This window comes from Candidozyma pseudohaemuli (genome assembly GCF_003013735.1).
Source record: "Candidozyma pseudohaemuli strain B12108 chromosome Unknown scaffold00005, whole genome shotgun sequence".
NCBI classification, from domain to species: domain Eukaryota; kingdom Fungi; phylum Ascomycota; class Pichiomycetes; order Serinales; family Metschnikowiaceae; genus Candidozyma; species Candidozyma pseudohaemuli.
The window spans coordinates 53,945-75,121 of record NW_020194439.1 but is presented as its reverse complement, the minus strand read 5'-3'; the positions used below and the strand labels follow the sequence as shown (position 1 = coordinate 75,121).

The 21,177-nt window shown below is 49.0% G+C and overlaps 12 protein-coding genes across 12 annotated transcripts; 6 read left to right on the top strand and 6 right to left on the bottom strand.

The window, feature by feature from the left end:
* Nucleotides 1–40: 40 nt before the first annotated feature.
* Nucleotides 41–1,381, top strand: C7M61_002484 (uncharacterized protein; the record flags this gene model as incomplete). Its single annotated transcript, XM_024857857.1, has 1 exon — nucleotides 41–1,381. The coding sequence occupies one exon, from the start codon at nucleotides 41–43 to the stop codon at nucleotides 1,379–1,381; it is 1,341 nt and encodes a 446-aa protein (XP_024713783.1).
* Nucleotides 1,382–1,711: 330 nt separating this feature from the next.
* C7M61_002483 (Zn(2+) transporter) lies at nucleotides 1,712–3,196 on the top strand (the record flags this gene model as incomplete). The annotated part of the gene is made up of 1 exon (XM_024857856.1): nucleotides 1,712–3,196. One exon carries the CDS (start codon nucleotides 1,712–1,714, stop codon nucleotides 3,194–3,196), a length of 1,485 nt encoding a protein of 494 aa, XP_024713782.1.
* Nucleotides 3,197–3,445: 249 nt separating this feature from the next.
* C7M61_002482 (uncharacterized protein) lies at nucleotides 3,446–4,303 on the top strand (the record flags this gene model as incomplete). Its single annotated transcript, XM_024857855.1, has 1 exon — nucleotides 3,446–4,303. The coding sequence occupies one exon, from the start codon at nucleotides 3,446–3,448 to the stop codon at nucleotides 4,301–4,303; it is 858 nt and encodes a 285-aa protein (XP_024713781.1).
* Nucleotides 4,304–5,028: 725 nt separating this feature from the next.
* C7M61_002481 (Zn(2+) transporter) lies at nucleotides 5,029–6,183 on the top strand (the record flags this gene model as incomplete). The annotated part of the gene is made up of 1 exon (XM_024857854.1): nucleotides 5,029–6,183. The coding sequence occupies one exon, from the start codon at nucleotides 5,029–5,031 to the stop codon at nucleotides 6,181–6,183; it is 1,155 nt and encodes a 384-aa protein (XP_024713780.1).
* Nucleotides 6,184–6,374: 191 nt separating this feature from the next.
* Nucleotides 6,375–8,705, bottom strand: C7M61_002480 (uncharacterized protein; the record flags this gene model as incomplete). Its single annotated transcript, XM_024857853.1, has 1 exon — nucleotides 6,375–8,705. One exon carries the CDS (start codon nucleotides 8,703–8,705, stop codon nucleotides 6,375–6,377), a length of 2,331 nt encoding a protein of 776 aa, XP_024713779.1.
* A 935-nt stretch (nucleotides 8,706–9,640) lies between these two features.
* Nucleotides 9,641–10,837, bottom strand: OPI1 (transcriptional regulator; the record flags this gene model as incomplete). Its single annotated transcript, XM_024857852.1, has 1 exon — nucleotides 9,641–10,837. The coding sequence occupies one exon, from the start codon at nucleotides 10,835–10,837 to the stop codon at nucleotides 9,641–9,643; it is 1,197 nt and encodes a 398-aa protein (XP_024713778.1).
* Nucleotides 10,838–11,397: 560 nt separating this feature from the next.
* Nucleotides 11,398–12,618, bottom strand: C7M61_002478 (uncharacterized protein; the record flags this gene model as incomplete). The annotated part of the gene is made up of 1 exon (XM_024857851.1): nucleotides 11,398–12,618. The coding sequence occupies one exon, from the start codon at nucleotides 12,616–12,618 to the stop codon at nucleotides 11,398–11,400; it is 1,221 nt and encodes a 406-aa protein (XP_024713777.1).
* Nucleotides 12,619–12,973: 355 nt separating this feature from the next.
* On the top strand, nucleotides 12,974–13,666 carry IFU5 (WW domain-containing protein IFU5; the record flags this gene model as incomplete). The annotated part of the gene is made up of 1 exon (XM_024857850.1): nucleotides 12,974–13,666. One exon carries the CDS (start codon nucleotides 12,974–12,976, stop codon nucleotides 13,664–13,666), a length of 693 nt encoding a protein of 230 aa, XP_024713776.1.
* A 645-nt stretch (nucleotides 13,667–14,311) lies between these two features.
* Nucleotides 14,312–14,722, top strand: MCI4 (Mci4p; the record flags this gene model as incomplete). The annotated part of the gene is made up of 1 exon (XM_024857849.1): nucleotides 14,312–14,722. The coding sequence occupies one exon, from the start codon at nucleotides 14,312–14,314 to the stop codon at nucleotides 14,720–14,722; it is 411 nt and encodes a 136-aa protein (XP_024713775.1).
* Nucleotides 14,723–14,850: 128 nt separating this feature from the next.
* On the bottom strand, nucleotides 14,851–15,465 carry SEC4 (Rab family GTPase; the record flags this gene model as incomplete). Its single annotated transcript, XM_024857848.1, has 1 exon — nucleotides 14,851–15,465. One exon carries the CDS (start codon nucleotides 15,463–15,465, stop codon nucleotides 14,851–14,853), a length of 615 nt encoding a protein of 204 aa, XP_024713774.1.
* Nucleotides 15,466–16,084: 619 nt separating this feature from the next.
* Nucleotides 16,085–17,854, bottom strand: FRS1 (phenylalanine--tRNA ligase subunit beta; the record flags this gene model as incomplete). The annotated part of the gene is made up of 1 exon (XM_024857847.1): nucleotides 16,085–17,854. One exon carries the CDS (start codon nucleotides 17,852–17,854, stop codon nucleotides 16,085–16,087), a length of 1,770 nt encoding a protein of 589 aa, XP_024713773.1.
* Nucleotides 17,855–17,990: 136 nt separating this feature from the next.
* C7M61_002473 (uncharacterized protein) lies at nucleotides 17,991–20,765 on the bottom strand (the record flags this gene model as incomplete). Its single annotated transcript, XM_024857846.1, has 1 exon — nucleotides 17,991–20,765. One exon carries the CDS (start codon nucleotides 20,763–20,765, stop codon nucleotides 17,991–17,993), a length of 2,775 nt encoding a protein of 924 aa, XP_024713772.1.
* Between the last annotated feature and the right edge of the window lie 412 nt (nucleotides 20,766–21,177).

Below are 21,177 nucleotides of genomic sequence, written 5' to 3'. Positions count from 1 at the left end.
ATCGCGCTCGAACAATAATACTACTCATCGGACTACTGTCATGAGAATCATCAAGTTAGCCGTTGCCTTATCAGTGGCTTGCTATACTCATGCTGCCGCTGTAAAGCAGGTGGATGCCCAGATTACAGACGCTCCCGTTCTAGAAAAGAGAGCCAAGGATGTTATCATCAACAAGGACTACCAGAAGTTGGAGTCCTTGAAGATGCACGGAGAGGCCTCCGAAGAGCCACCAAAGCCTTGGCTCAGAACAATCTACTCCACTCAAGTGGAAATCGTCACCCCTACAGTCATTGGCGGCGTGACATTCAGCGCAGAACCTCCACTTGAAACCAACGGCTTGGAGCCTTGGATCTCGTTGGACAAGAACGGCCGTCCAAAGACAATTAAGCCTCAGATCAAGGGCGGTAACACCAAGAACCCACTGCCAACCTACGGAACGTATTTTGGAACTCCAGTGACCAAAACGTACAACAAGGAGGAGTTGAAGGCTCACAACATGGCCGAAGACGAGATCTTTGAGCATGTTGTGTGGGAGAAGGAGGACACAACCTACCATGACTTGAATCCAATCATCAGATGTACCCCCAAACTCTATAAGAACAAGGGAATGGCTAAGAACATTTCACCTGAGCCCTTCTGCTTCCCAAGAGACGATGCCGTGTGGCACGTTGACAAGACATACTTTGTGACTTGGTATCACCCATTTTTTGACGAGGATGTGTCTAAGGTCAAGGTGCATTTGTCGTACGTGAAAGTGACCGCCCGTCAAAAGGGTATGAAGAGAGGCCTTGAAATGCTCGAAAACGGCATAGAAAAGGTGAAGCGCAACTTCAAGAGATCTCAAGTCATTGAAAAGGGCGGTACTATTGCCCAGAAGTCGTTCTTCACTTCGGACTGGCTTGACAAGGATGTAGGTATCTTCCCCGTCACGGTCGACAAGGAGTGGCTCGGTGATGAGTGGAGCAGGAAGGCGTTGATATCCATTCAGCCAGACAATGTGGGCGATGATGAATTCGATCACTTGGCGAACTCCATCGTGGTCGAACTTGCCTACGCGACCAAGGTCGGAAAGGGTCACAATCTCGATCTCAAGAAGCAGCAGGAGAAGGACCGTTTGAAGGCACTTTATGGTGATGACTACGAGGTTGTGGAGGGTATTGATTACGAGAAGTACATTATTATCATTACCATCCCCACATGTGTGGTGATCGCGGTGCTAGGCATGTACCTTTTCATCTGGATCAACAAGAAGCACACAGATTTGTCCTTCCTCAAAAACGTCAAGTTCAAGAAGAAGAAGAGAAGCAGAATGCCCTTTGCTAAAAAGAACGAGAACAAGTATACCGAGTTGCCCCAGTGGGAGGGTCCAAAGGCCGATTAGACGGCATCTCGTCGACCGGGGGTTTTCGCAACCTTCCCACAGCATAAGCGATCAGCCCCCCACGCATACTCATACGAATTTGGATAATATACACTTTTTTTGATTCTTGCGGTCAAGGCCTTTAAAGGCTGTCCTCCCCTCTTTTCCATCAATCTCGAGCCCTTTGTTTCTTGTCCTTCTTCTATGTATTCCATCAGGTGGTTATCCTAGTGCAGGCATACCGCAGTGGTTACTCCCGCCACTTAAAGCCATACAACATTTCTAACTAGTATTCCCCCTTTTTTTTCTTTGCAACAGCACACTCAAACACGACCGTTGATGCTTGATTTTATGAAAAGCTTCAACCAGGGTTGGTATCTTACCACTCTCCTGTCGATTTTGTGTGCCCTGGGCACGTTTATCATTTTTCTTGATGATATATATGATTTCGTGTTCCCCAGGTGGTTCACCAGACGTTTCCCATTCCAGTTGAAGGAAAACTATCTGTTTATGAACGGGTCTCTAGCCTTCAGTTCTGGATGTTTGCTTTTCACCGCGTTGTATAGGCTCTTGCCCGAGGCAATGGAGAACCTCATCCCAAGTGATGACTCGAGTGATGTGTCACAGAGGGAGATCAACACGGTCTTGATCACGTCTTTTGTTGCTGGAATTGCTGCATGCTACGTTTTCAATCAAATACTACACCTCATTACTGCCGAATCGGTCGTTCATTGTTCCCACGATGGTGAGGATAAGATTGAGACGCTCCCCTACTCTGAGCTCGTGCCACGCCGAGACAGCCACGATCACGGACACAGTCACGGTCATACCGATCTCGAGGAACAACATGATACCCATAGTCATAGTCATAGCCACCACGAGGTGAGCCAAGCAGATGTTTCTGAGTTCGGACCGGCTACAGCTGAAGATTTAGAGAGTGCTCCTCTTTTGGGCCACCGCAAGTCTCAGGGTCTCCTCCACTACTTTGCCCAGACAGAGCAAGACGACCAGTTGCTCGGAGAATGTAAAGGTTACACTTCGGCGGAGCTCTGCCTCCACGATCATGGAAAGACCAAGCCACACTTCTGCGAGATTCCTACAATCCGCAAGAACGAAGGAGAGGAGAGTCTGGCGCTGGCGCTGGGGCAATCTGAAGAGGACCACCACCATGATCAGCATGTCCACAACCACAACCACAACCATCACCACGAGCACGAGCACGAGCACAATCATAACCACAGCTTATCATTTGCAAGATCTGCGCTGGAGGTCCATTCCCAGCACGGTCGTTCCGAACATCACCATCACCACGTCAACTCGCCCCTTTCTCGTCTCATGCTCATTGGTGTCCAAACAATTCTCGCCATTACTTTGCATAAATTCCCTGAGGGCTTTATCACTTACATCACCTCCGAAACAGACCCGGAGCTTGGTGTTTCCATTTTCCTCAGTCTTTTGATTCACAATTTTACCGAAGGGTTCTCGATGTGCTTGCCATTGTACTACTCATTTGCATCTGGCAAAGCTCGTTGGGCTAAGGTCAAGGCAGTCAGCATCAGTGCTATCTTGGGTGGTCTTTCGCAGCCACTCGGTGCACTTGGTGGTTTCATTTTTTTGAGGGCCAATCATGCTGGCAACTCCGAAATCGACATTGACAAGCTCAATTTCATCTTTGGCATTACCATGGCCATTACATCGGGCTTTCTTTCGGTGATCGCCTTATCTATGTATGGCTCGGCCGTGTCCTTCAGTGGGTCACCCAACTTTGTGATGATTTGGTGCATAATTGGTATGTGTATAATAGGCGGTCTGTCGCTCATTTTGGCCAGCGACTAATCATAAATTACATAGACTACGTTGATATTCATAATTTGTTCTACTTACCCGAATTGAAATGTATGCTGGTTGCGATAAGCCTGTCATAGGCCACTGGTGCGCGCACACCTATCTAATTTCTTTTTCTCTCGGTCCCTCAAAAAAAAAAAACCACCTCCTAACCACTTTATTAACCCCGACTTTCTCGAATTTGCTAGTTTGAATGGGTCTTATTCTTTAGTATCTACAAGAAACACAATTTAGAATATGATGGCTCACGAAACACCGTTAGATCTACCTAAGGGCCATACGGTCCCAAAGTCGTCCAAAGGAAAGAATGCTGGCTCAAGAAAGTTGCCCAATGGCGCCAAACCGGATTTTGGACCTGGAGGCGAGAAGAGCGAGAAGGCTGGACAGCAGAATAAACAGAAGAAGGCACCTTCACTTCCAAATGGAGAGAAACCTAACTTCCACAACGACAAACCGGAGAAGCAGAACAAGAACGCGAAGAAGAAGGACAAGAAAGAACAGGCTAAGCCAGTTGAGAGCGATAAGAAGCCAAAGGCTAAGAAGAGCCAGAAAGAAGAAGGTTACGCTGGGTCGTCCTTCCACTCCTCTCCTGAAGCTTTGGCGTTGCCTAAACCTTCTTTCAAGACGTCTCCTAAACCTAGAGCTACTGACGCAACTCCCGTCCAGAATGCTCAAACTATGTCGAATGGCCAACCAAGTGGTCCTAGTGCGCAGTATGGCCAGCCCATCCAAGGCCCCGTTCGTCAGTCTCCTATGCAACAGATGCCTCAGAGACCAATGGCGATGAACGGTCAGTTTATTTACCAGGGTATGCCCCCTCAAGGACCTCCCCAGTTTCCAGTCGTTTCCCACCCTCAGGATGCTCCTTCAGGACCTTATCAGCCTGGCTTCAACTACACAGTCAATCCTCAGGGCTTTATCAATTACCAGTACCCTCCAGGCGCTGTTCCACCTCAACACCTTGGTGTCAGCCCATTCAGTTATCAACCTCAATTTCAACCACAGCCACAAATGGCCCCGGGCAACAATCCTAACGGTGGCCAACCCCAGGCTGGACACAAGATTACGTTTAATGAGTTGATGGGCTCCTCAAAGTAAGAGGCTGTCTGATTTTATCATTCTTGTTTGTTTATGTGCTTGTTTTCATGATCATTACCGCTTTCATGCCGCTCCTTGTCACGAGTCCCCCGTTACGTTGTATCATACATGGCCTCGGGGAGCGGCACTAACGCTTACGACTACAAGAGCACGTTTATGGGGTTGTGGGAGACCTCTTTTTTGTCTTCCTTTTTTCCCCTCCATTTTAGCTCTTCAATTTTTTTTTTTTTTTTTTTTACTTTTTTTATGTCATGTACCAAATAAAGTTTGACGTGTATGTGCTGACGAATGTAAGGGCAGTAACGCCGCATGGACTCTTTTCCATGACTCAGCTTTTTTTGCCTCTCCCAATCCAGCAAGTGCTAGTCTTTACCAAGTACCTCGGCAATTCTGAGGCGTCCTTGCCAGCTCATCTCCAGTGTGACCAGAGCTCGTACTCATGCGGCCAATCGTTACCAGTGAACTGATCACTATCTCTAGCCGCATATGTTTCGAAAGCTGTCAAATCTAAGCCATTTGAATAACATCCCTCTGACAAAGGCGAGCCCCTCCTATGAAGGCCTCGCCTCATCCTGATTGTAGGCTAAGTGCAATCCCTTTTAGCGAGAAAAGCATCTTTGTGTTCTCAATCGGGAAACAATGGCTGGAAACAATGGCTCCCTGCCCCATCGCCAGAAGGAATGCGATTTCGCAATTTCTCATCTTCCTGCAACTCTTCTTCTCCAATGCAAGGCAAAGAGATCAGAATCATCGCCCTCTTGGTGTTGGACACCGTTTTCCTTATATTGGAGGCCGGTGTGGGCTACACCGTCAAGTCTTTGGCCCTTGTGGCTGATGCATTCCACATGCTTAACGATATCATTTCCCTTGCCGTGGCACTTTGGGCTGTCAAGGTGAAGAAGCTGAAGCCAGCCGACGGTTCTTACACCTATGGCTGGCAGCGTGCTGAGATCTTGGGTGCTTTGATCAATGCTGTCTTTCTTTTGGCCTTGTGTTTCACCATTATCATCGAGGCTATCCAACGTTTCTTTGACCCTCCAGAGATCTCCTCACCCAAGCTTGTTTTGCTTGTCGGCTGTGCCGGTTTGATCAGTAACTTTGTTGGTTTGGCTTTGTTCCACGAGCACGGTCACTCCCACGGTGGTGGCGGTCACTCCCATGGCGGTGGTGGCCACTCTCACTCTCATGGTGATGATGAGGAAACCGTTGGTGGCGCTGGTGAAGATACCCCAACTTCGAACCTTTCTGACTTCTTCCCAGACAATGTGGTTGAGCGTTTCAATGAACTGACTCCTTTGGTGAAGAAGGACACCAAGCCTGCGAAGAAGAAGTCCATGAACATGGAAGGTGTGTTTTTGCATGTTTTGGGTGACGCTTTGGGCAATGTTGGTGTGATCATCACTGCCTTGTTCATCTGGAAGACCGAGTACTCGTGGCGTTTCTACTCTGACCCTGTGGTCTCTCTTGTCATTACCGCTATCATCTTCTCGTCTGCCTTGCCTCTTTGCAGAAAGTCGTGCAAGATTTTGTTGCAAGCTACCCCACCCAGCTTGGACCCCAACGTGATTGCTGAGGAGATCACTCTCTTGCCAACCATCAAGTCGATCCACGACTTCCACATCTGGAACTTGAACGAGGACTTTATGGTTGCCTCGTTGCACCTCGAGCTCAATGAGCTGCCAGAGACTGGTGTCCAGGACCAGAAGGGCGAAGGTATTATCAACAAGAACGCCTTTGTTGAGACTGTCGCCCAGGTGAGACGCCTCTTGCACAAGTACGGCGTTGACTCCGTCACCATCCAGCCAGAGTTCCCCAAGCAGATCCAGAGACAGCTGAGCACACTCTACGGTACTACCAAGACCAGCGCCTCGTGCACGTAAAAGTCCAAAACATGCCTGATATTTAGATATGGTACAAACTATAAACGAAAAGAAATTATTAAACCCGACCCAGAAGTAAGGCGGCCTTATCTAGAGGCGACGCCGGCTCAAAGCTGACCGGCGAACAATCAGTCGATGTGCCGTGCCAACTCTCAATGCAAGAAGTGAATGTGTGCTTTTATCAAGAGTGCTTAACGAACAAAGTCCTTGATGTAGACCGTCTTGTAAGGCACCTTCTTGACATTGTACTTGTTCTTTTTCCTCTTCTGGTCGTCGAAAGACTCATACCGCAGCTTGCTCTTGCTCTTGAAGAAAGAGAAGCCAGATGTCGTCAGGTCAGTGGAGTAGACAGACTCGTTGTCGTTGACAACAGGTCTAGAGTACACCAGGGCAGCGTAGCCCACAGGAGGCTGTTTGCTCTGTCTTCTGACATCTGAGGCAGACACACGGCTGGTGGTGTTGATGGTGGAAACCTCGTAAGCAGAGGAGCTCACCGAACTGCGTCTAGCGTCAAACCTAGGCTGGCTAGGCGTAGGGGCCTTGGATGGCTTTCTGTTAGGAGCAACGTGCGTCACAGGAGGAGGAACCTCCTTGGTGGTGCCCTTGGTGGATGGTGGAAGAGGTGCATGGATAGGTGCCAGGATCTTGGCTGGAGTAGGCTTTGGCTTCTGCTCCTTGGTGCCGAAAAACGATCCAAGCTTAGCACGGAATCCCTTCTTCTCCTTCTTCTCCTTCTTGTTGGCAGCTGGAGCCGTCTTTGGAGCAGCAGGTGCTTCCTTCTTGAATGGCTGAGCTGGTGGCTGCAAAGGCAAGGACGAAACACTGCGAGAAGATGTAAGTTTGGCCAAAGATGGTGGAGCAAGAGGCTCACGGGTCTCGGGGAAGGCAGACTCGGTCAAAGACACATTCAGCAAAGAAACATTCTCTGGGTGGTTGTAGCCCAACTCCTCCATCTCCTTCTTGAGCACAAAGGAAGAGCGCATGAAGCCCATAGAGGCCCTCTTGCCTGGAGTGTACATCGATCTGGTCGACAAGGAAGGAGTGGAGCCAAAGCTACGGTGCATCATGGGGAAAGCCGTGGAAGATGGAGCAGGCAACAGTTGCATGAAGCTAATGTCGCTCAGCTGGGACATCTTGGTGTTGTGGTTGCGGAAACCAGCGTAGTTCTTGGCCACATCTGGGGAGTAGCCCGAGCCAGACGAGATGGACGACTTGTAGTCCAGGTTGTGCAAGGAAAGCGACGACGTTCTGGAAGAACCGTCCTTGTTGGAGCTGTCGTAGTCCGAGGTCTCCTCGTCAATCTCAGTCTCGGCAATTGGCGCAAGACCCTTGATACCGAAGCTGTTGCTGTCAAACACCTGGTTCAGACGCTTGTGAGAGTACTCCTCATGAGGAGCCAAGTCAAACTCGTCCTCCACATCGGAAATAGGGCTTTCGCAAGAGCTTCCCGACCACAGGCGCTGGGCCTCCTGCTCCATAGAAGCACCGAGGTCAGACAGGGTTCTGCGGTGGTGAGAAGAACGGCGTGGGTCGAAAGGTGCCGTCTTGCTCTTCACCTCAAAGTCGTCAGTGTCGAGACCAAGACCAAGCTCTTGAAGCTGAGCGGCAGAATCTCTTCTGGACGATCTTGGAGTCAAAACTGGCTCCTCCTCTCTTCTCTTGGCTCTAGGGTCAAATGGAGCCTCTGGGGCCTTGACCTTAGGCTTCTGAGTCTGCTTGGTAGCCTGAGGAACCTTAGTAGCAGGTTGCTTGACAAAAGTAGCAGGAACCTTCACCTGGACAGGGTCCTGTGGGCTCTCAGTGACAGAGCGGCGGAATCCACGGTACTGCTCCTTCTGGAGGTTGATCTGGATAGTAGAGCCAGCCTTCTCCTCAAGACGAGGAAGTGGGCTGCTCTTGAAAGTTGGCGTTTCGGGCTCAGCAGCCTCCTGAGGCTGAGGAGACTCCACCTGCTTTGGGGTCTCAGGAGCAGCTCTGGAAGGAGCTCTGGCGGGCACCTTCAATGGAGCAGTCTCCTCAATCAGCTCAGTCTCAGAGGCAGAAGAGCGCTCAGCACCCTGGGAGATCAACAGCTCAACATCCAGTTCTTCGTTCTGCAAAATACAGTTGGCAATGTAAATGTACGTTTGCACCCACAAGGTTTCCAAGCCAGCGTGGAATTGTGGGCCAAGCGTCTGGCGCAAGTACTGGATCAAAACGGCACCCATTGGTTCCAAGTAACGGACGCCGCAGCGAACAATGTGGGGGTTTTCCTTGATGAACTCGTTCATACACTCGTCCAAAACGGTGATGTTGTGGAGGTACATCATGGTGAAAGCCATAATCTCAGAAAAGAGCTTTTCCTGCTGGGCTCTCACCTTCTTGTTCTCAAACAAGTCTCTGGCGTCCTCGCTCTGCTCAATAAGGGAAGAGAACATCTCGTGGATCACCTGCTCGGTTTTGTAGTCCTTGGCCGCCATGGCATCGCCCCACAGGGCTCTGACCTTGTTGCGGTCGGCGGTAGAAAGCTGTAGAGTAGCCATCGTAATTAGAAGGTCGTTTCTGCGTTTGGCTGCGAAAACGGAGGGTATAAGACCAAAGGTTCGAAAAGAAAATAGGTGTTTTGGAAATCCCCTGGAGCAGAAGGTGCCATTCTTATATAACACAGGCGAGGATTACGCCGCTTCTCCACAATGGATCGTTGGTGACTTACCAGATGGGGGCAAAACGGGTATGTGCTTTTTGCCCATCAAGGAATCGCTCGCTGTGACAGGAGTGCGGTGGACTATTACTATTCCGCATCGGGAAGTTTGTGCTAAGGTCTATGCACACCGCACCCTTCCACGCAGCACTCATTTCCTCTTGCGGTAACATGACTGCGGCGGGACCCTTCAGCTTATGCTATACTGGGTAATCTCTGGGGGGTTAGTTCCCAGCAAAAGGGCCAAATTTGCGTCCACCACCGCGCCTTTGGGCTCCAGCCGAATAATGGCAAAGCTGTCGTTCAAAGAGTCACGCTCTTTGTATTGATAAGACTTTACAATATAGGGGTGTCGTGGACAAAGCTGTCATGTCACTCCGCACGTCCCCTGCTATTACAAGACCTAGGTTGACAACGCTTAAGTAGGAAATGTAGTGAGACACCCCCTGATGCCGAGTCAAACTTGGGCGTGAATACGGGATTCACGGTGGGTGAAATTAATTACTCGAGTCAGCTTAAGACCGATATGGAGGCTATTATTCGGCAGATGCACTAAACGACAATTAAACTCTATTTTATTGCAGTTACCCAAATTGTCAGGAGCTCATAGGGGCTTATCACCACACATTCTCACCACAGGCCGTAACTAGATCTACGTTTGGAAATGGCGTGACTTTTCCATATTACTATATCCATAGAACCCAATATATATTACAAACCGTGGCCGGGTTGCCCGCGAGACCGGTGCTGCCTCGGGGCTATTACTCCCCAGGCATGCTAGTGCTTCAAGTCCTCCGTCACGAGAGGAGTGTCTTCCCGCTTAGTCTCCGGACCAGCCTTCTCGTTGTTGAACTGCTGCTGCTGCTGCTGCTGCTGCTGCTGCTCATTCTGCTGCTGCTGTTCCTCCTCCTCTTCACCGTCAACCCAGCTCTCTGCCTTCTCTAGCTGGTTGTTGAACACCGTGGTGAGGCGTCCAATCATGTTGAGAGACTCCTTGGCAAAGGTAACAATCTTGTCGTTCGTCTGCAGCGAGTTCGACGAGTTGTGTTGCACTTGGTTGGGCAAGTTAAGGATAATCTCACGGATGGTGGACTTGAGACGGATGTCTTCACTATCCTGGCCTTCGCCAACACCCTTGTCGGCAACAAGAGATGATGGACGGAAGTTCGATATGACATGAATAATCTTCTTCACAGTAGTGACAATCTCGGTCTGCGTCTCTTGTGGGTCAGCGAAATCCAGGCGAGCCAGAGACACTGCAGTCAACTCAGTATCCAGGCGAGACTCGGACAGTGGATCTGAGCGTGTGAAAGTGTGGGTATCATCGCCCTTCTCCTCCAGCTGAGGAGTGGAAAGTTGCTCTTGGTGGCGGTTGTCTGAAATTACTCTTTGCAAGCAGTTGACACGGTCATTAATCTGTCTGTTGGCAAGCTTCAAGATGTGCAAGCAGAACTTTAGCCTCTTCTTGGTCTCGGTCTTCTCTGTAGGCGTCACACGGCGCTTCTTCTCCCGCCTTGCTTCATGAAGACGGGCCTGGTGCATGCTGTTAAGGTTCACTTCAATCTTGCTGAAGACGGGCATGGCAGCCTTTTCGACAATACCAGCGGCATAGTTCAAGGAGGCATAGTTCTTCTTCAGGTCTTCGTAGTACTTGATGGCGTTGGTCACGATCGGATGCTTTGAGACTGCGCTCACCGACAGAACGATAGGATGCTGCTGGCGCTCCAAGTCCGCAAGGGATGTCGTTGACATTGGCAGGGCCACGGAGGACTCGCCTTCAGGGGCAGGCAGGTGTGCCAAGTTGGCCAAAACCTCAGCGGCTGAGACAGCGCTTTCGTCATTTTCGGAGTGGCCCATGTTGGGAGTTGTGGGAGAGTCTGCAACTGCCGCAACCTTGTAGGAAGGCTCCTGGTCGTAAGGAGGCGGGTCGGCGGGAAGCGAGTCCGACAACTTTCTCTTTCTGCCTTCAGTCATTTTGTCACACTGGTGAGGAGTTTTAATGTGGGAGTAGCGAGTTGATATAGATGAAATGCTGCGAGTGAGGCACATGTGAAAAGGCCGCGCAGAGGTGGGTGTGAGACTGGGGCATGTGAAAGCGAGGTGAGTCCTACGCCTGGCTGCTTAAGCAGGGTGCTCTCTTTTCACGCCAGGTGCCTGGCGTTTCTTGGTAAGCGCCGCTTTCATGTGAGACTTTTTCCACAACCTTATTCTTTATTTTCTTCACAACCTCTTCCACTTCGTCCGACTCTGGCGTTTCGTAAGATCCCACTGCATGGAGGGGGTTTCCCCACCACCCTGCAACTCAAAAATCCAACACCTCACCAGGTCATTTGCCCTGTCAAAAAAATACCCCCCGTTCGGACTTAAATCCCATGATCTTCGCAACCCACCGACACGACCCAAATTTCGCTTATCATGTTAACCGCTCAACAGCGAAATCGTGCCCCGCGGTGTTTGCAGCCATTCCTTGCCGCAGCCAGACATCTATTGTTACTGAGATCCTACTCCCAATTCAGCAGCATGCCCCACCAATATTATTCGGTGCGTGCTTTTACGAGAGCGCCTGGCCCGTAGAGTTTTTCTTCTTCTTCAAGCCGGCCCATCAGGATCCAGCCTCGGTTGGCAATGAATACCCTTCTGTATTTCTTTTTCGTGGCTGGATCGAGTCTGCACACTTCGGCGTAGGTGAGTTTTGGGGCCGCCGAAGAATTACTTGACAAACTTGGAACTTCTGGCTTTTTCTTTCTCTCAATGTAGTCCCGGAGAGCCTTTCTGCCTTCTTCAGAAGAAATGTCAAACGACGGTTTGGGTGATCCCAGGGTCAGGGCTGAGGCTGGTTTGGCTTCGGTATGTGCTGTAGCAGGGATAGTAAGCCCCGAGCCCGAAGGTGAGGCTGACTTCGGCACTTGAGGCCCGTTGGATGTGGTGATTGGGCAGAATCTGACAAATTTGGTGCTTTTCTTGCTGTCGGCCGGTGAATCCGTTGAGGCGTTTTTTGCACCCATTTGCACAGAACCGTGGAATTCGTGAGCAGTGTGCAAAAGGTCGTCCGATGAAAGCCCCAGGCTGGATTCTGCAAACCCGCTTGACCCACAGAATCCCAATTCTTTAACTCTCTTGTTCCTCTCTAACCCAACACTCAGCCCTCCCAGCAACTCGGCACTCAGAGCCAAGGCTACGGTTCTCGGCGGAACAATGGCAGCTCGGTTCCCGGAGCGATACATATATCCCTGTGTCTGGAGCGAGATCGCCTTCAAAGTGGCCACTGCCGTTTGAAGCTGGTGTTGTTGTTCGGGAGAAAACACATCATGGACATTGAGCGCTGAATCCACATCACCGTTGTTGATGGCACCGTTGTTGAGGGCACCGATGTCGAGAGCAAGGAGCTGATCCAACACCTGGTAGCCTTTTTCAAGCCGATTGATGTCAGCGTCCTTCTGGCGAATATCATTGAGTCGCTGGCGGGATCGTTCCCATCCAGAGGCAACGAGACATCCCAAGACGAAGGTAATGATGGTCCCAGTTGTTGGAAAATAAGGCAGAGCTGATTCTGACCAGGGGAGAGTTGGGGAAACTGGAGGCGAGAGGGTAGTCAAATTCGAAGGTTCCTCGGCTTCGAACGTGTTCAAAACCCAATTCTGGGAGCCTAGACCCTGAGCTGGCAGAAGAAGAGTGATGACCCTGTTCGTTGGAGAAAGTGGATTCGATAGGACGGTTGAATTAATGCCGACCCACGATAGAGGATTGAAGAGCATACCGGAGAAATAATAAAAAGAAGATGTGATTTTCTGGGAAAAAGGTGTGATTGTGAGGTGCCGCCTTTTGCAGCCAGGTGCCGAATGGAAGAGGCTGATTCGCACCTCGTCAGATAGGAGACACCCAAGAGACTATACTTCTGCCAGGCTGAAATTTGACGGAATTTGCAAAGTTTAAAGTTTACAAATCCTTATCTTTCGTTGCTATACCGAATTTCAGACCCACACTTCCATTTCCGTGACGTCGACTCAGCCAAGACGTTGCCACACCAGTGCCCCACATGTCGAGCCTCGCTCATGCTTGATCTGATAACATCCATCATCTCCACCTCCTTTTCAGCACAAGTCTGATATTATGTCCCAGGACAAAAACAACGCCCCAACAGTCCCCAACGGCTACACCGCCCGCTTTGACGACAACTACAAGCACTGGTATTTCGTGGACTTGAGCACGAAAAAGTCCCTGTGGGAGGCTCCCGAAGGCACCACCTGGGCCAAGAGTGACGACGTTGCTCCTCCTCCTTACAATCCCAGCGGATCCGGTGGAGGAAATGGCGACGCCAATCGCGCCCAGGCGTCTCCTCCAAACCAACAAATGGCTCCACAGGGTACAAATGCCGGTGGATTCCAGCAACAAGGTTATGGCGCCGGTCCCGGTGCTGGTCCTGGTCCTGGTCCCGGTGCTGGGCCTGGTCCCGGTCCCGGTGGCCCAGGCTACGGCGGATACCCACCTCAAGGTTACGGTGGCTACCCTCCTCAGCAAGGTTACGGGGGTTACCCTCCACAACCTGGTTATGGTGGCTACCCACCTCAGCAGGGATACTACCAACAGATGCCTCCTCAACAGCAGCAGCAGCAGCCACAAGGACGTCAAGGTTTTGGCGCCGGAGGTATGGCCCTCGGTGCCGGTGCCGGTATGTTGGGTGGTATGATGATGGGAAACGCCATCGCCAGCAGTCAGGCCAACGCATACGCCGACGGATACAACGACGGTAACATGAACGACGACTACGGTGGCGGTGGCGACTTTGACGGAGGTGACTTCTAGAGAAGCCGCTGAAAAGAATCCGAGGTAGCGGTACGTTAGATTTATTCCTTCTGGAATTGAGCTTATGTGCTGGGCCATTGTTCCTGCCTCCACTGTTACATAGAACTACAAGAAAAGTCTAATAGACATTTGTTTCATTTTTTTTTAGGCGTAGCTGGAGAATGATTAGCCACAGAATGGTAATGAATGAATTGGTTGCAAATGAGATATTTGGAGGACTCTCTTCTTCAAGTGTCTTACATTCAACCTACTGACTGAATCCACATTGCCTTTCGGCCGGCCAAGTTTGCATGACAAAGCAACTTCTGATTTTGAGTGATTCAGAAGAATAACCTTTATTCCAACTCCGAAGCTGTCGGCTTGTCATTAATTTCACTACTGGCATTTGCAACCGTTAACTACATGCGAGCCTATTGAGACTTGCATTGACAAGAAAGTACAGCAAATTGAGATCTCGAAAACAGAAAGCATCAATAGAAGTGGAAACATTTCGATACAAAACACTATTAAACGAAAATAAAAAGACTTTTGTCTAACATGGGTCCCATGGCTTCCGTAGGCTATCCTCCACACCCGTGCACCGCGACTCAACCAACCAAAAGACATTTTTTTCTATTACGCTTGAGCATCTTGAGCACTACAAACATGAAATTCACCAGAGTGTTGAGACAAGCCGAGGAGGTTCTCGTCAAGGCCGCCTCTGGCTACCCTACGGGTTTGGCCGGTTTGTACCAGCACCCCAACCCAAGACCAGCATTGATTTCCCTCTACAACCACACCTTGAGCTACCTTGGGAACAACTTCCCAGAGCACTCCGTGTACAGACAGTCTGTGGAGGCCATGACCAAGAACAGATTGAAGATCGTCGAGGAGAACGAGATCAACGAAGTCATTGAGAACAAGATCGGTGGTGGTTTGATTGAAGAGATCGTGGTGCAGGCTAGTGAAGAGCTCCACTTGGCTAGAGAGTTGTCCAAGTTGAAGGTCTGGGAAGAGTTGGAGGAGAAGCCATTGGAGGACCAGTGGACGTACTTTGGTAGAAAGATCAACCAATAGGCAGAGAGTATATACGACAGGGCTAATGTAAAATAAGTATCATTTATCCAACACGTACGCTATAAAGCAGAATTAGTGCCGGCTCCCAAAGTCATGATGGGGGCAGGGCTAGTAGATTGAGCGGCCGCTCAACAGCAGTTGTTCTTCACGCTGTTGGTGGTCAGTGAGACGTTAATACCTGAGCTGCCCTGTTGAGGCTCCTCGTCAACGGTCTTCTCCTGGATGATGCCAGCCAACTCGTAGAAGATAGCCTCCACGTTCTCGTTGGTCTTGGCACTGGCCTCCAAGAAGGGAATCTTCAATTTGGAAGCCAACTCCTCACCCTGCTCTCTGGACACCTGTCTGTTTTCCTGGTCGTCACTCTTGTTACCAACCAAGAAGATCTGGGCGTTCTCATTGGCATGAGGAGTAACGGTGTTGAACCAGTTCTCGACGTTCTCGAAAGTCCTGGCGTCGGTGACATCGTAAATCAACACAATACCACGGGCGCCTCTATAGTAAGAGGTGGTGATGGTACGGAAACGCTCCTGGCCAGCGGTGTCCCAAACTTGCAACTTGATCTTCTTGCCTTTGCTCTCAATGGTTCTGATCTTGAAGTCAATGCCGATCGTGGTAATGAAGGAAGGGTTGAACTTGTCTTCAACAAAACGCAACAACAAACACGACTTTCCAACTCCGGAGTCGCCAATAAGCAACAACTTCATGATCATGTCGTATGACCTAGATGGCGCTTTATCACTCATGATGGCTGGCTGTTTCTGTGGGTTCGATAGGGGTTGAGCAACCTACGGCGGCGTGGTTGATGGGGATTGAAATTGGAACTTTGGGTTACCTCACAAGTCTGTGGAAGAAGGCTGCTGTAAAGTTACCTCCGATTTGAATGACTAGCACTGAAATGGCCTTTAGTGGTTGTCCCGGTTTGACTTCAATATGCGACAGGTGCACGGAGCCGGTCGTGCCAGCGTAGTATATGTACTGCAGGAAGGAGCACAAGTGGACACCGGGTAGACAACAATAGACGGTGAATGGATCCGGAAAATTCAATTTTCTATGTAATTGCCGATCTTCTCATCTTGCAAATACTAGTGACTTTTTGTGTTGGTTGGGGAAAACCAAAGGGGTGCTTTATGCTGGACGTTGCTCGTATAGCATGGCTGCGTCACAGCCAGATGACCACATTCAGAGACACATAAAGCATACTACCAATTGGGTCAATCTGCAACTGCACTATGTTTATCGGATTTGACAAAACACGTATAGTCTGTCTAGGTGATCCGTTTATCAATTCCTTTTGATGACAATTTTTGACCTGTTACCTTTTCTACACGTAGTGTCTATGACAGTATCTTTATAACGGTCTAATTACAAGAAGACCTCGGCATTAATCTCGACCGACGAGGCGGCATATGGGATCTCAAAGTGGCCCAAAACTTCAGGATGCAACACACCAATGGCACCGATGTGTTGAGGCTCAGCTCCCTCGCTAACTCTGAAGAAGATCTTGGCACCTCTTCCTGGGAAGAAGGTAGGGTTGGAGTCGTCCTGCTCAATCCAGTACCCTCTGGACTTGTTCTCCTGTGGCTTTTCTATCCATGGGGTTCTCACTGTTTGCATGATCTTACCCAACAAACCCTGGACAAACTCGAAACCAGAGGTCTTACCAGCGTAGATGGCACTCCAGTTTCTTTGGTTGAAGGCTCTTCTCTCCAATTTGTCGTCCTTCAAAACAATGTCACCACACTCGAAAACCTTGATAGGCAAAGAGTGTTTTCTGTTCTCCTTAATAGTTTTAAGAATACCTGGAAGCAAGGTAGTTCTGACAACTTGGTACTCAAAAGTCTTGGGGTTCTCCAACTTGACCGCCGTCTGGCCGTCGTCTTGAAGTCTCAAGAACTTGAAGTTTTCATCATGCGAGCACAACGTCAAGGGCAACACCTCCAAGTAACCCGATTGAGAGGAAGCAAGTCTGAGAATGTCGGCAACCTTGTTGATTGGCAATGGAGCAGCGACCAAGGAATCACTCTGGGGCTTGGTCTTCTTCAAACTGTTGTAGCCGTAGCCAATTGCAGCATCTTCCATGATGTCACATTGATGCAAAATGTCACTTCTGGTGATTGGGATCTTGACGTCAAGAGTTTTGTCGTCAGCGGGCTTGGCCTGCAAGGACATCTTCTTCAACAACTTGGAAATTTCCTCACCGGAGTAGTCCAAGCCCAAGCACGAGTTGATGTAGGGCACCTCAGCCTTGAAAGGTCTAGGAGTAACATTAGGGCTGACTCTGTCCTGCTTGTTGTGCGAGGAGTTGATTTGAACTGGCTCGATGACGAATGGCTTCTTGCAGTGACCAGAGAACATGGCGACCATCTGCTCAATGACAATGTCAGTCTTGGTCTTGTCAGTACCGGTGACCTCAATGAACACGTTTTTCGTATTGAGGGAGATCTTGGAGTGGTTGGAGTTGATGATAGGTGGCAAGGAGCAGACAGTTCTCTTGGAGTCGTAAATGACTGGGTAAACAGGCGAGTCTCTGATGATGTGCAAATACTTACCCAAGTTCTTGTCCTTGTCGTAGAATTCCATCAACTCTTCACCGTTCATAACCTTCTCCTGGTTCAAAGGAGCGAACTGAATGTCTTTAGGAGGCAAAGCCTGGTAGACGAATGGTGGGGTCAAAGTGTCCAAGTCGTGAGTTCCGATAGCGACCAAAGTTCTGTTACGGCACAAGTTTGTGTGCAATTTGTCCTGCAAAGCAATGAAAGAGGCGTACTTTCTCTCGTCGAACTCAACATCTCTCAAGACGGCAGCAGCAGCATAAGGTCTGATCTGCTGGGTGGACTCCTCAATTGTCATGCTGATCTCCGGCTTAGAAGGCTCCAAAACGTAGTTGGGGGCTTCTTTTCTACCCAAAAACTCATTAAGAGCCTGAGCAATACCCTCAATACACAACATATCATATCTGTTGGCTGGAACCTCAATCTTCAACTGAGGTCTCTCACCTTCGGCACAATCATCTGTGGTGTCCTCGTCCAACTCGAGGCCGAAGTCGAAACACAACTCATCAAATTCCTCAGTAGTGTACTCTTTGCCTAGAAGCTCGTAAAGATCGGCTTTGTCACAAGGTATAGTAGGCATTCTGGTGAAATTTCGTGAAGCTCGGTGCACCTCTAAATTTTTTTGAACTCAGAGTGAGTAGTACAGGTCTGAAAATTACGCGCTAAATGAGTCAGGCTGCCACATTGGTCTATCAAATGCAATTCTGTAGCTATATCTATGTTTCCTTATTCTCTTTGCTAAGTGGATTTGGGATCTTGGTTTTGAGATTTTGGAACATGGATGTAGGTTCTTTCTCCAACTCCACATCCTCGTTCATCTTCACCTCTCTCTGCGAAAGATCAACATCCTGACGGACTTTCTTGAGCTGCTCAGAGTCTTGTTCACCAATCTTCTCGATATCGTTTATCTCTTCTGCCAAAGCGCTAATGTCAAAGATCGGCTCAGCAGATTCCGGTTCCGTTTCTCCACGTCTAAGCGTACCGGTGGTTTGGCCGGAGTTCTCATCGTACTCCTCAAATTCGTCAGCCTTCTTCTCTTCTTCCTGCTTGGTGGCTTCATCATAAACTCCCCACCAGTTCTTCTGCTTTGGCTTGAACCAGCTCTTCCACGACTTCTGCTCCTTCTGAGCTTCCTCCATCTTCTCCTTCTCCATCTTCGCTCTAGCTTCGTCAAACTCAGTAATAAGTTGTCTTTGTCTTTCACCCTGCTCTGGATCGGGCTCTTCAATTTCAGCAAACTCGTCACTCAAGACTTCCCAATTCATCAAACGCAAGATTTTGGGAACTGCTTTTCTGTATGACATATGGCCCTCCACAAGCTCAGTACAATCGAAGTTCTCCACATCAGGAATGTTTTCAATCGGTGAAAGTCCTGCAACAGTCAGTAGACCTCCACCAGTCGCACGGAAGAGATAACCAAGAATCCAGTCATTCTTGGAGTAACCATTGACAAACTTTCCACTGACAACAGAGCGGGCCAATGTGATCTGCTCATACTTTACTGCAACAGGGTTACCCAAGAGGATCACATTCTCGACAAGGCCGTAACCTCCACGCTGTGCAAGTTCTATAAGACACAGGTAGATTAATCTTGATCCAAGCGAGAAACCAACCAAGGTTATGGGTCTCACACCCATGTTACCTGACATCAATGTATCGGCCAAGATCTTTCCAGCTTTCCACGCCCTATCAAGAGAAACATTCCATGGGTTATCAAGCAAATAGGAAAGCTTCGAAAGGACCATTGGGAGTTGAATGGCGGACATCAACGCCGAAAGGATTGTGGCACCAAGGATCTGTTGAATAGATGTACTCAAAGCTTCTGTAGCCAAAATACCAATTGTCTGACCCATGGATCTCAACATCTCTGGTTCCCAAAGCAAGGAAAACATATCGCCCATGACTGGATCAACTGTGGAAAAGGGAAGACGGACATCATCTAGATCACCGTTCATCCAGCCACTGACTGTCACAATAAGATTGGTCCTCTTATTGTTGTGTAGAGGTTTTAACTCAAATGTCTGAACATCGCCTGTTCTTCTTGCACCTGCTTTGGATCCCATCTTGGCGCCGGCAGCAACACCACCGGTGGTGATAATGGCACTGCCACCTACACCAGCGAGAAATCCACTTGTACCTCCAATACCCACAGTAGTCAAACCAGCTGCTAAACCAGCTCCAATCAAAGGAGCCAATAAGCCAGCAGATAAACCGATCGCAAGGGAGCCTCCGATGGTAGCCATACCAATGTACGCCAATCTCTTCCTCTTGTTTTTCTGGATGTGTTTCTCGATAAACAGCCTGTCGCTCAATTTGTCATCTCTGTTTTCGATACTCTTCTGACCTGTGTCCATTTCCAAACTCTCAATGAGTCGTCTCTCGAATTGGTACACTTCGATGTTAAGTATGCCCAAGTAATTGGCAAATGCAATGAACAATGTCCGGGATCTGCTATCGAAATAGCCGTCACTCAAAAGCAACAAAAACAAATCACAGACAAGCACCCAGCGTAAGTCGAAATCTTTCGATAATTGGTTGACAATGGGTTTTTGGGTCTCAAGCATCAACAAGCTTTGCGAGAGGTCTTCAACTTGCACACCATGAGCGCTCAAATTATCTATCATGCTCTTTTCTTGCTTCGTGATATCCAAATGATCCTCCAACTTGGACATAATGTACTTGGTCCAGTTTGCGAAGTTCTTTTGAGCAAGCCCCATTGGCTTCGACATCCTGAAAGTTGTTCTCTGATTGAGCTTTGCCAAAGCAGCTGCTTGGTCAACGGTGATAAGCTTCACCATAACAATGTACGCAAATTTCTGGGATTCAGTTAAAAGACCTCTTGTACCAGCAAGGGTCTCTTTAGAATCGATCCCATCATCCCCGTTGTCAAATGTCTCATCGTCCGAATCTTCAGCATTCTTTGGCTCATGCAGCCCCAGAAGTTCGAACAAGAAATTCGTCTTGGCATCAAGCCTAGCGTATTTGTTAAGTTGTTCCTCGGTATCAATCTTGGTGTATCCTCCAGCATTTCTATGTTCAAGCAGCTCGAATTCGTTATCCTTGGTGAATTCAAGATTTCCCCGTTCATCGTAATAATCTTGCTTTGCAACTTTCTTCATCGATTTCCACCCGTCTGAATTGGAACTGAAGAAGTCTTCTTCTGGTTTTGGTTTCTCATCCTCGTCCTCCTTCTCGCTTAGTTCAACAGTAGCATTCGACTTGGTATGAGCATGACCTTTTGTAACGTCATCGCTGCTGATGATTTGCGGTTCAGGCAGTCCGCTACTGAGGTTGAATTCAACAAATTGTGATTGAGGAGTCTTTGGGGGGCCGTAGGTAGCTAGCTCAGGAGGGTCATTCTTATCCTCAGTGTCTAGGGTAGGAAGTGCCGGAAGCTCTCCAACGCCGATTCTGGAGTTGAATTCACGAGAATTGTTTTTCGAGAAGGTACGGGGTAGCGAATAACGCTCTGATTCCTTCTCGTCACTCATAATAGTGAAGAAGTAGCAAGGGTGCTTTAGGAGGGATAAGGTATGTACTAAGGTATGTGGTGTGCAGGGATTACAACTACCGAGCCGACAAGAAAATCAACCAGCCAAGTAAACAAACGCCGTCGAGCGTTCCTATATGGGTGATTTGAGCTTCGTAAAACCAATGAAAATGGAATCTACTAGAGAAGCCCAGGAGATGTGGCGAAAACTCGATACCTCACCCAACAACAAGCGGTCCCCAACAGAAAGACATCGGCAGAGGAAATCCCGTCCAGAGCAGAAATTGTAATTCCAGCTGGAGACTTGAGACAAAATCTAAAATATATAAAAGTGTTACGTATGTGTGCAACATGGTTTTACTCAGACGATCAGCAGCCAAATGGCCTCCGCAGAGTCCAGGAATATGTTGCCT